Here is a 12,961-nt window from a genome sequence, read left to right as displayed (position 1 = left end):
GCTTGTCTTCACTTTTCCACTACCCTGGATGTGAACAGGCTCTCACAATTCCTCCTCTTGATTCTTAAAATTAGTCTGTAATTATAAAAGTTGCACACAAATTTTTCTCTAAAAATTTACAGGTATCTTTGACAGCCACCTCTAGGGACATAGCACTGTTACTAATGTAGTCTATTCTTTGCCTTTTTTTGGTGCATTTGCATATGCAAATTATAATATAGCCACACTTATGAAATATTACATAGCAGGTAAAAGGAATAAGATTAATCTTTCTATGTCAACATAGATCTATGACATAGAGCTAAGTTATAAAAACTATAGATATAATGTAAATGCTTAATATAAATGTAAACATTGTATACATGGTTTTGCAACTTTATGCATTTTTATTTTTATTCAACTTAATATACAGTATATTATTAGTTTCAGAGGTAGAATTTAATGATTCATCAGTTGCATACAACATCAGGTGCTCATTACTTCAAGTGCCCTCCTTAATGCCCATCACCCAATTGCCCTATCCCCCATCCATCTCCCCCTCCAGCAACCCTAAGTTTGTTTCCTGCAGTTAAATCTCTTATGGTTTGCCCTCCTGTTTTTGTCTTATTTTATTTTCCTTACCTTCCTCTATGTGCATCTGTTTTGTTTGTTTTTTTTTTTAAAGATTTTATTTATTCCTGAGAGAGACAGAGAGAGAGGCAGAGACATAGGCAGAGAGAGAAGCAGGCTCCCTGCAGGGAGCCCAATGCAGGACTCCATCCCAGGACCCCAGGATCATGCCCTGGGCTGAAGGCAGACACTCAACCACTGAGCACCCAAGGCGTCCCTCATCTGTGTTGTTTCTTGAATTCCACAAAGGAGTGAAATCATACGGTATTTGTCTTTCTCTGACTGACATATTTTGCTCAGCATAATACTTTCTAGTTCCATCCATGTCATTATAAATGGCAAGATTTCATTCTTTTTGATGGCTGAGTAATATTCCATTGTGTTTATCACATACCCATACATACCACATCTTCTTTATCCATTCATCAAGACATCTGGGTGCTTTCCATATTTTGGCTATTGTGGATATTGCTCTTGTAAACATTGGGGGTACATATGTTCCTTCAAATCATGTTGTTTGTATCCTTCGAATAATACCTGGTTTTACAACTTAATTTTCTTAACTTCGCTCTATGTCATAGATCTTTCTATGTCAATATAGAAAGATTAATCTTATTTTTTTACCTGCTGTGTAATATTTCATAAATTTGGCTGTATCATTATTCAGTCAGTACTGTGTTGATCAGATTGACTTTGTTTTCTCAATAAGTTTTTAAAATTATTAAGTAATGACATATTATTTTCAGGTGTACAGTAATTTGGTTTCACAATTCTGTATATTACTCAGTGCTCTTCATAAGTGAAATCATCACCTGTTACCATGCAACGTTGTTAGAACATTATTGACTATATCCCCTATGCTGTACTTTCCATTTTCATTTCCATGATTTATTTATTTTGTAACTGGAAGTTTGTACCATTTAATCCTGATCTTCACCTGTGTCACCCATCCTCTCAGCCACCTCTCCTCTGGCAACCACCAGTTTCTAATCTGTATTTAAAAATGTGATTTTTTTTTTTTTGGTTCATTTGTTTTCTTAAAGATTTATTTGAGAGAAAACGCGGCACGAGCAAAAGGGGCAGAGGGGGAGAGAGAGAATATGAAGCAGACTCAGCTGAGCATGATCCTGACATGTGGCTTGATCTAATGACCCTGAGATCATGACCTGAATTGAAACCAAGAGTTGATTGCTTAACCAACTGCACCACCCATGCACACCGCTATTTTACTTTTTAGATTCGATATATGAGTGATGTCATAGAGTATTTGCCTTTTACTGACTTATTTCACTTAGCATAATAACTTCTGGGTCCATGCATGTTGTTGCAGATGGCAAGATTTCATTCTTTTTTAATAGATGAGTAATATTGCTGTGTGTATGTATGTGTGTGTGAAACACATCTTCTTTACCTGTTCATCTGTCAGTGGACATTTGAGTTGCTTCCATATCTTGGCTACGTAGTGAACATAGGGGTGCGTGTATCTTTTCAATTAGTGTTTTCATTTTCTTTGGTAAATACCAACTAATAGAATTACTGGATCATATGGTGTTTCTATTTTTAATTTTTTGAGGAACCTCCATAATGTTTTCCACAATAATTGCACCAATTTACATTCCCACCGACAGTGCATAAGTGTTCTAAGTGTTCCTTTTCTCCACATCCTCACCAATACTTATTTTTTATTTTTATTTTTGATATTAACCATTCTGACTAGCTTACGGTCATACCTCATTTTGGTTTTGATTTGCATTTCCCTGATGATTAGTGATGTTCAGCATTTTTTCCTGTGTCTTTTGACCACCTTTATTTCTTCTTTGGAAAAATGTCTTTTCAGGTCCTCTGCCCATTTTTAAATCAGATTATTTGGGTATTTTGGTATTGAGTTGTATGACTTGCTTATATATTTTGGATAGTAACCCTTTATCAGACATATCATTTGCAAATATCCTCTCCAATTCAGTAGGTTGCTATTTTGTTTTTATTGTTTTATTGTTTTATTGGTGATTTCCTTGCTGTGCAAAAGCTTTTTGTTTTGGTGTAGTCTTGATAGTTTATTTTTGCTTTTGTTTCCCTTGCCTGTAGAGACATATCCATAAATAAGTTTTAAGGCTGATGTCCAAGAGATCACTGGCTATGTTTTCTTTTAGGAATTTTATGGTTTCAGGTTTCATATTTAGGTGTTTAATCTGTTTGGAATTTGTTTTTGCATATGCTATAAGAAAGGGTCCAGTTTTCATTGTTTTGGCATGTAGATGTCCAATTACTCAACATCATTTATTGAAAAGACAGTCTTTTCCTTGTTGTATACTCTTGCCTACTTTGTCATAGGTTGACAATATAGGTATAGGTTTATTTCTGGGCTCTTTTTGCTGTTCCACTGATCTGTGTGACTGTTTTTTTGCCTGTACCATACTGGGGTGATTTACTATGGTTTTGTATATCTTCATATCCAGGATTGTGATACTTCTGGTTTTTTTCTTCTTTCTCAAGATCGTTTAGTCTCTTTGAGGTCTTTTGTGGTTCCATATAAATTTTAGAATTACTTGTTCCAGTTTGGTGAAAAACACTTGGTATTTTGACAGGGACTGCATTGAATCTGTAGATTGCTTTGGGTAGTATACACATTTTAATAATAATCTTCTAATCCATGAGAATGGTATATCTTTCTTTTAGTTTGTGTTGGCTTCAGTTTCTTTCATCAGTGTCTTATCATTTTAGGAGTGTATAGGTCTTTCACGACTTTGGCTAAGTATTTTTCTAGGTATTTTATTCTTTTTGGTAATAGTTGTAAATGGTGATCCCATTGACTTTTGCTGCAACTTCCCAGTAATTGCCCCAACATTGTCTTTTCCATTTTTCAGGTCATTTGCTGTTGGAATTATTGTGAAACCCAAGTCTTTTTGTTACTTTCCTTCTTAGAACATCAGTTGTTCTCTGACTACAAGATAAAGTACAGAGTTTTCTAACTATAAGCGATTACTACCTGTCATTCTTTCATGTGTTCTCTGTGCATTAGATCCAATGAAATATGCACATGTTGTATATTTTTAAAGTGGCTTGACACATGGGTTTTTTGGGGGCAGGGATGCCTAATAAATAATATTGACTACAAGATAAAGTACAGAGTTTTCTAACTATACTGACTACAAGATAAAGTACAGAGTTTTCTAACTATAAGTCTTTACCACCTGTCATTCTTTTATGTGTTCTCTGTGCATTAGATCCAATGAAATATGCACATGTATATTTTTTAAAGTGGCTTGACACGTGGGTTTTTTGGGGGCAAGGATGCCTAATAAATAATATTCCTCTTCCTTGCGCAATTCTAAACCAAAAGAATGAAAGGAGAAGGGGTGGGAGAGAAGCACTCAGGAATCAGCTATCACTTTTTTTTCTGATAACAATGCTTCGAGTATGTGGCTTTTGATCCTGTGGGCAAATACGCTTGCTAATACTTCACCTTGAATTAGACCCCAGCCCTTGCACAACTGGATGACTACAGACTTGCCTCATGGGAAGCTTTCTACCATGGAGGTGGAGAGAGCAAACCAGAATACATCTTTTCTGCAGGCAGACATATCCAGAATGGAGAAGATGGTACTGAGCTGAGTATATACCAGATTTGTGAGAATATAAGGGGATAAGAATTCTTAGACACAGCTCTCAGAATTGCCTTTTTGCAGTTGTTTTATTCAAATCAAGATCCCAGCAAAGTCAAAACATTGCATTTGGCTGAAAGTCTCTTTTAAAGAGTACTTTTGTCTGTTTATTTTAAATGGATTTTACCTTCTCTCTCTTTTCTCTCTCTCTCTCTCTCTCTTTTTAAAAATTTTTTTGCAGATTAGAACAGTCAGAGAGCCTTGAGGAAAACCAACGGAACCTTCTTCAGATGACTGAAAAGTTCTTCCATGCCATCATCAGTTCCTCCTCAGAATTCCCCCCTCAGCTTCGAAGTGTGTGCCACTGTTTATACCAGGTATGTTTAAGGTTAGAGAGTACCGTTATTAATCCAAAGCTGAAGTAAAAATGCTTTACCGAGGAGGGATTTAGCTGCTGATAGTGGGTGGTTAAAAATACTGAGTCAATACATTCAAAATTTTTGGAATTGGCTTTGAAAAAACTTAAATATTGTTTAGGAGACAGATTGAAGTATTTTAAGGGAGTACTAAAAATATTTAATTTTCCTTGCATTGGGAGCGAGTCTATTGGGTATAATTGACATGGTTGAAATTAGATATATTATGGAATTTTTTTGTTATCTTTTGCCTAAACTACGCACAGAGTTTTTCACATATGAGGCAGGTCTACTGGTCCTTGCTTTTTATACTATTGAAATGCTTGATCTATAATTTTGATGTCTTCTTAAAGATGTAATTTTTTTGGTCAGGTTTTTCTAGGACAAACTAATCTGTTTATTTTATATAGAATGCTACTTCTAAAATATATGCATCATCATTCAGATAAAATTATTAGAATTTTTAGCACTAGCACTGCAAGTAATGCTTCTGAGTTCAGATGTCCACAGTCATCCCCTACTTACTGAAGAAATTCGGTCTGTGTTCTTTTTATGGTTCACTGTGATTTTGAATTGCATATGTAGTTCAGGGATGATTTAATCATTCCAGGGGGAATTAGTGTAGATCTATATTAGCCTGTTTAAAATAGATTTTGTAAGAAACATTAGTGGCTCTGAGTCTGGAGTTTGGGACAGGGGTGGGTACAGGGGAAAGAATTTATGCTTTCACCAAAACCCTTGCCTTTGTGTCTTTTTCTTTGCAGAGTCATCCCCAGCCATTTGTTTTTTTAGCACAGGGCTTCAGTTGCTTAGAGACATTAGCAAGATCGGTGAAATCACCATTTTAGCTGTTTCAGGCTGCTCTATGTGAATTGTTCCCCCATTGCTATTTATAAAAATGTTTCTGCTCTATTAAAAAAAAACCCAAAAACTTACAACCTGAAAACAGTTAACAAAACAGCAATAGTAAATCCTTTACTATCAAATGATTACTGTAAATGTAAGTGGATTAAGTTTTCCCAGTTGAAAGACATAGAATGGCTGAATGGATTAAAAAAAAAAAAAAAAAAACCAAGATCCAATAATATGCTGCCTACAAAAGATTCATGGTAGCCTTAAAGACACATATAGAGTGGAAGTGAAGGGATGAAAAAAGTCATTTTAAGCAAATAACCCCCCCCCCCAAAAAAAGCAAGAGTAACTACTCTTATACTTATACTTATTTCAGACCAAATAGACTTTAAACTAAAAATGGTGAAAAGAGACAAAGAAGGTCATAATATAACAATAAAGGAGGTTAATACACCAAGAAGATATAATAGTTCTAAGTATTTATGTGCCCAACATTGGAGTACCTAAATATACAAAGCAAAAACTAACAGATCTAAAAGGAGAAGTAAATAGTAATATAGAATTAATTGGGGACTTTAATACCCCACTGTCAACAATGGATAGATAATCCAGACAACCGAAACAGCAGATTTGAACAGATACAGACCAGATGGACCTAACAGACAGATATAGAACTTTCTGCTCAACAACAGCAGAATATACATTCTTCTCAAGCACACAATATGTTTTCTAGGATAGGCTGTATCTTAGGCCACAAAATAAGTCTTAACACATTCAAGAAGATTGAAATCATACCAAGTGTCTTCTTCTCTGACCACAGTGGTGATTACATGAGGAAATCAATTATATGAGGAAAACTGGAAAAGAAGTGAACACATGGAGATGAATTACTACCCTGAACAATTAATGGATCAAAGAAGAAATTAAAGGGGAAATAAAAAAGTTTCTTGATAAATGAAAATGGGAACACAACATCCAGAACATGTAGGATGCAGCAAAAAGCAGTTAAGAGGGAAGTTCATACCAATAAACAACTCTGTTAAGGAGTGGGAAAGATCCAAATAAGCAGCCTCTTTGCCTTAAGGAATTAGAAAAAGAACAAACTGAGCTCAAAGTTAGCAGAAGAAAGGAAGTTATAAAGATTAGAGCAGAAATAAATGAAATAGAAATAACTACAGAGTAACAGTAGAAAAGATTAACCAAGCTAAGAGTTGGTTCTTTGAAAAATAAATAAAATTAACAAACCTTTAGCTAGACTAACCAAAGAGAGGAAGGACCTAAATCAACAAAATTAGAAATGAAAAAGGAGATCTCACAACTGATACCACAGAAATTTAAAGGGTTATAAGAGGCTAGTATGAACAACTATGTGTGTCAACAAACTAGACAACCTAGAAGAAATGGGAAAATTCTTAGAAACATAGACAACTTACCAAGATTGAGGAAGAAGTAGAAACTCTGAATAGACCAATTATTACAAAATTCTCCCAACAAAGAAAAGCCCAGGACCAGTTGGCTTAACTGGTGATGTTTACCAAACATTTACAGAAGAATGAGCACCAGTCCTTCTCAAAGTCTTAACAAAAAGCTGAAGAGAAAAGAATGGTCTAAACTCATTTTATGAGGCCAGCATTAACCCGATACCAAAACCAGAAAAGGACATTGCTAGAAAAGAAAACTACAGGCCAATATCATTGATGATTATAGCTGTAAAAATTATCAATAAATTACTAGCATACTGAATTCAGCAGTATATTAAAATGATCATGCACCATGGTCAAGTGGGATTTATCCTTTGGTGCAAGGATGGTTGAACATATGCAACATATGCAAACCAATCAATGTGATACATCACATTAATACAATGAAGAAAAGAATCATATGATCATCTCAATGCAGAAAAAGCACTTAACAAAATTTAATATCCATTCATGATAAAAATTCTTAATAAATTAGGCATGGAAATAATATGTCAACATAATAAAGGCCATAAATGACAACCACACAGTGGTGAAAGGTTGAAAGCATTCCTCTAAGATCAAGAACAAGACAAGGAAATCTACTCTTACCACTCCTATTCAGCATAATACTAGAAGTGCTAGCTAGAGCAGTCAGGAGAGAAAAAGTATCAGAATTGGAAAGGAATAAGTAAAATTGTCTCTACTTGCAGATGACATAATTTTGTATATAGGAAGTCTCAAAGACAAACAAAAAACAGAACTAATCAGTGAACTCAGTAAAGTTGCAGTCTACATAGTTAACATACAAAAATCAGTAGCATTTCTATATACTAACAGTGAAATTTGTAAAAAAAAAATCAATCTCATTTATAATAGCATCAAAACAATAAAAGGCTTAGGAATAAATTAAGGAGGTGAAAGATCTTTATGCTGGAAACTATGACAATGATGAAAAAATTGAAGAAAACAGATAAATGGAAAAGGTATCCTGTGTTCATGGATTGGAAGAACTAATTATTTAGATATAATACTACCAAAGTAATCTATAGATTCAGTGCAGTCCCTATTAAGTTTCCAATGGCATTTTTTACACAAATAGAAAAAATACTCCTAACATTTTAATGGAACCACAAAAGACCTTACATAGCCAAAGCAGTCCTAAGAAGAATGAAGGAGGCACCACACTTCCTGATTTAAAGCTGTAGCCATCAGAACAGTATGTACTGGCATAAAAATAGATTCACCAGTAGAACAGAATCAAGAGCCCAGAAGTAAAGCTAAGCATATATAGTCAACTAATATTTGACAAGCGATCCAAGAATACTCAATGGAGAAAAGATAGTCTTTTCAATAAATGGTGCTTAAATCACTGAATATTCACATGTAAAAAACCGTCATATACCACTCATACAAATTAACTAAAAATGGATTAAAGATTTAAATGTAGAATTTGAAAACATGAAACTACTAGAAGAAAGCATAGGAATAAAGCTTCTTGGCATGAGGCTTGGTAATGGTTTTTTGGAGGTGACACCTAGAGTACAACAAACTAAAAAATAAGCAGATGGGACTACATTAAACTAGAAAGCTTCTGTACAGCAGGCACATCATATAATGTGAAGAGACAATCTATGGAGTGGGAAAAAAATATTTGTGAATTATATATCTAATAAGGAATATTTAAAATATATTAAAAACACAATTTTCAATAGCAAAAATAAATTAAAAATGAGCAGCAGATACTTTTGAATAGATATTTTTCCAAAGAAGTTACATAACAGGCCAAAAGGTACATGGAAAGATGTTCAATATCACTAGTCATTGGGGAAATGCAGATTAAAACCTCAGTGAGGGGCAGCCCCGGTGGCCCAGTGGTTTAGCGCTGCCTTCAGCCCAGGGTGTGATCCTGGAGACCCAGGATTGAGTCCCACGTCGGACTCCTTGCATGGAGCCTGCTTCTCCCTCTGCCTGCCTGTCTGTCTCTCTCTGTCATGAATAAATAAATAAAATCTTAAAAAAAAAATAATTAAAAAAAATAAAACCACAGTGAGATAGCACCTCAATACCTGTTAGAATGACCATCATCGAAAAGACTAGAGATAACAAATTCATGGATAGAGAAAAATGGGAACCCTTATGCACTATTGGTACAATTGTAAGTTGGTATAGCTAATATGGAAAACAGTATGGAAAATTCTCAAAAAATTCAAAATTAAACTACCATATCATTCAGCAATTCCACTTCCAGGAATATATCCAAAGGAAATGAAAATACTAACTTGAAAAGATAATCTTCACCCTCATGTTCATAACAGTATTACTTAGAATAGCCAAGACATGGAAACAACCCGAGTATCCATCAACAGATGAATGGATTAAAAGAACTGTGGGTATATGCACAATGGAATATTATTCAGCCATACAAAATGAGGAAATTTACCATTTTTTGACAGTGCACATGGCCCTCGGAGGCATTATGCTAAGTAAAATTAAGTCAGAGACAATAACTATATGGTGTCACTTATATGTAGAATCTTAAAGAGACCGACAAAACTGAAGTCATGGAAAAAAGAGATCAGACTTGAGGTTACTGGAGGTGGAGATTGGAGGCAGAGGAAATTGAAGGAAGGTGGTCAAGTGGATTTCTGAAATGGCAGTGGCTTTGACTTGATTTAAAAGTGAATGGTTACTGACTGCCTGATTACATGACTTAGTAGATTTTAGTAGAAATTCATGTGACTTTGTCTTGATTTAAAAGTGAATGGTTACTGACTGCCTGATTACATGACTTAGTAGATTTTAGTAGAAATTCATGTGGTTGTCATCTTAAAGGGAAAAAAAATTTTTGTTTTGTATCATCAGCAAACTTGGAGTTCATTTTGAGACCATGATTCTAATAAGGTAAATGGAACAGGGCTTGGCATTTATTTGTATTTAGGAAATATTTAATGAAGGAATAGAATTCTCCCATCCACTCCTCCCAAGTAAAACAAGATTCTTGCCAGTTTTCATAGGAAGGGAGGGATGTAGTTAAAATAAATCAGAAAATTGAGTAATAAGATGGTCATTTGTGGCTTATTAAACACTATGTGTTATGCTTTTTTAAAGCACTCTATAATAAAATATCCTGTGTTATAACAGACCTTAATTATCTTACTAAATATTTTACATACAATTATTTTCTTTAAGAATATATCTAAATGTGTGTCTGCATTATTTTGAAGTACTGGGGAAACGTTGGGATGTAGAGTACTATAGAGCAAAATTGTGCAATATTATTTACAAATATGATTTTGTTTTTTAATAAGTGACTGATAACAGGGATTTTACATTTCCTAATTAAAAGAAAGAAAAAAAGCTTTGGTCTCAAGTTACTCTTTGAGTCTCCTACCAAATGTAGTTTTCTCCTTAGTTTGCTCTTTTATTCATCTTTCTTCTGGCTTTTTCTTGCTCTTTTGACTTTGGCAATAACATAATGGTACCTTTGTACTTCTGTGTTCTGCTGGGAGGGATAAGTAGTTGATTGTTTCCTCGAGTAAATATGGCTCCTGCTTTGGGACTTGGAAAATTTTGAAAGCTGAGTGAGGATATTGCTAGCTAATAAACTTCTCTGAGTGTTAGCTCCTTTTTCTTGAGTTCATGTTTTTGACTGTTAAGCCTTTTTTGAATCATGCTTTAGCCAGATCTCTTACTTTGTATGCCCCCTTACATAGTGGACTAGGTTTAGATTATATAGGGATAGCCAACTGTGAACATGTGTCAGATTTATAATTAAGACATTTTTTTCATGTATTTATTTCTACTTTTCCTCCCCATTGAAGGAAAAGAATACAGGTTTTCTCTACTATCCCAAAGTAGAGTGTTACTGTGAAAGCTTTTGTAAGCCAAAGTGTCATAAAGAGAAGCAGTTACCATTAATTTATATGGAAAAATTTTTTAGTGTTCCCAGACCCCCAGAATAACCAACCACATCATACCAAATGACACATAAAACCTAAAATAACATTAACATATAGTAAAAACAAGAATAATATGACAAATACACAGCTGTATAAAGTACAAATAATTTATGTATGGGGTCGCTTCACTTACCAGAATTGGGATGACAGCAAGCACACCAGAAGGGGTGTGTTAGGCTGGGGTGTTGGAGGTTGGGGTGGTGGGAGGTGCAGAAGTATAGCGTGTAGGATTGAGAGAAAGAGTGTCCTCTATTAATGTCTCATCATTGTCTAAATCCATCCATGCAGACAGGTCATTCATGTCTCTACACCTTCTGCCTGCCTTGATGTCAAAGATCAAGGTTCATCATCTGCTGTGGCTAATGTGGCTGATGTGGAAGGCTTGAAGTATGACATTATGCTCAACTGCTTAGCCTCTTGCATTTTTCTATACTACAGATTTTTGTAGGCACTCAAAACATTCTATAAACCTGTCCCTAAACCTGTATACCCTTTTAAAATTAAAGCCATACTTTTCTGCAATCACTGTAGCACCGTACATCTTAGCAAAAATCTCACTCAGGTGCTTCACATTCAGTTTCTGGAAAACTTCACTTTCAGGCCGTTCACTGTTGTGTTCAGTGTTGATTGTTCTTTTCTCTTGCAATTGCATCAGCTCTTTACCTGTCAGTTCTTGGCCATGGGATGCCAAAACCATCAACATCATCTTCATCAGGTTTTACAAACTGAGCCTCCTTAGCCAAACCATATTTACTGTTGTTGGTTTAAAGCCTTTAAAATTGTTCTCTGCTTCGAGACAGTCCTCTAAGCACCATTTCTCATCCAGACTGTTTGTTACCCTATCAAGAGCATCTCCAACGTTGGCAGCTGCCAATTTTGTATTGTAGTGTTTCCAGATCCCTTGTAAAGATGTTTTGGAGTTGGCTTCTCTGTCAATGGCACTCACAGAAAGATGCATAACATTTTGCAGTATAGTAAGCCTTAATGGTAGCTATTAGGCCTAGGACACATGGTTGTATCAACAACATCATATTTGGCAGGAAGAACACAATAAGAATGTTATTGCTGTGCTCAGTAATGCCAGGTTGAAGAACAGCACAGTTTCAGCAATCAGAAGATACCTGTTATCAAGATTATTTTCTTTACAGTATTGTCAACAAAAGGACTAATGTACTCAGAAAAAAAAATCATTTGGATATCCAGCTGCTTGGATGCAAATGAAACACAAGAAGTATATTCTTATCAATGCCTTTAAGTGCCCTTGGATTTTCTGAATGGTGCACTAGTAGAAGCTTAAGGACAGCATCACCAAAAAAAAAAAAAAAAAAAAAAAAAAAGACAGCATCACCAGTAGTGTTTTTTATTTTTTTATTTTTATTTATTTATGATAGTCACAGAGAGAGAAAGAGAGAGAGGCGGAGACATAGGCAGAGGGAGAAGCAGGCTCCATGCACCGGGAGCCTGATGTGGGATTCGATCCCGGATCTCCAGGATCGCGCCCTGGGCCAAAGGCAGGTGCCAAACCGCTGCACCACCCAGGGATCCCCACCAGTAGTGTTAATGGTAGGCCTTAGGGTAAACTTGTCCTTTGATGCCTTGTGTCCCTTAGCCTACTTTAATTCTGTTGAAGTAAATGTCTTGCTCAGCAGTTTTTCTAATAAGAAATTGAAGTTTAACACTTGTTTGTTTGTTTTTTTATACACTTGTTTAAATGAATAACTACCTACTATAATTATTTATTTTCACCAATTCTTCTGGGAACTTTTCAGCAGCTTCCATATCAGCTGAAACACTCTCTCCAATAACCATTGAGCTATGAAGCTGCCTTTGCCTCAACACCGATCAAACCACCCATGACTACCTTTAAATCATACTTTTGTAACACTTAGATAATCATTGTTCGGTACTTTCTGTTTCAGCTTACTAAAAAATTTGATTTCTCCTGAAGTGTAAGATAACTTAATGGAATACCATGCTTTGTTCACCCAGAAGTCCACTCAAGCAATAGACTTTTCATTGCATCCATAACTGGATGCTGACTAAAAGAGACCATTTTACTACTG

General features: G+C 35.2%; 1 protein-coding gene across 9 annotated transcripts in view; it reads left to right on the top strand.

Moving 5' to 3' along the window:
- Nucleotides 1-12,961, top strand: part of NF1 (neurofibromin 1) — a 274,304-nt gene that overhangs the window by 134,960 nt on the left and 126,383 nt on the right. For all 9 annotated transcript variants that reach the window (XM_049114227.1, XM_025476459.2, XM_025476457.2 and 6 more), the window contains one exon: nt 4,453-4,588. In XM_049114227.1, coding sequence (XP_048970184.1) covers nt 4,453-4,588 — 136 coding nt within the window. The remainder of the gene's footprint in view (nt 1-4,452; nt 4,589-12,961) is intronic.

The sequence above is a fragment of the Canis lupus genome, chromosome 9 (genome assembly GCF_003254725.2).
Source record: "Canis lupus dingo isolate Sandy chromosome 9, ASM325472v2, whole genome shotgun sequence".
NCBI classification, from domain to species: Eukaryota; Metazoa; Chordata; class Mammalia; order Carnivora; family Canidae; genus Canis; species Canis lupus.
The sequence above is the reverse complement of the archived record's forward strand: the minus strand, read 5'-3'. Positions and strand labels throughout refer to the sequence as shown.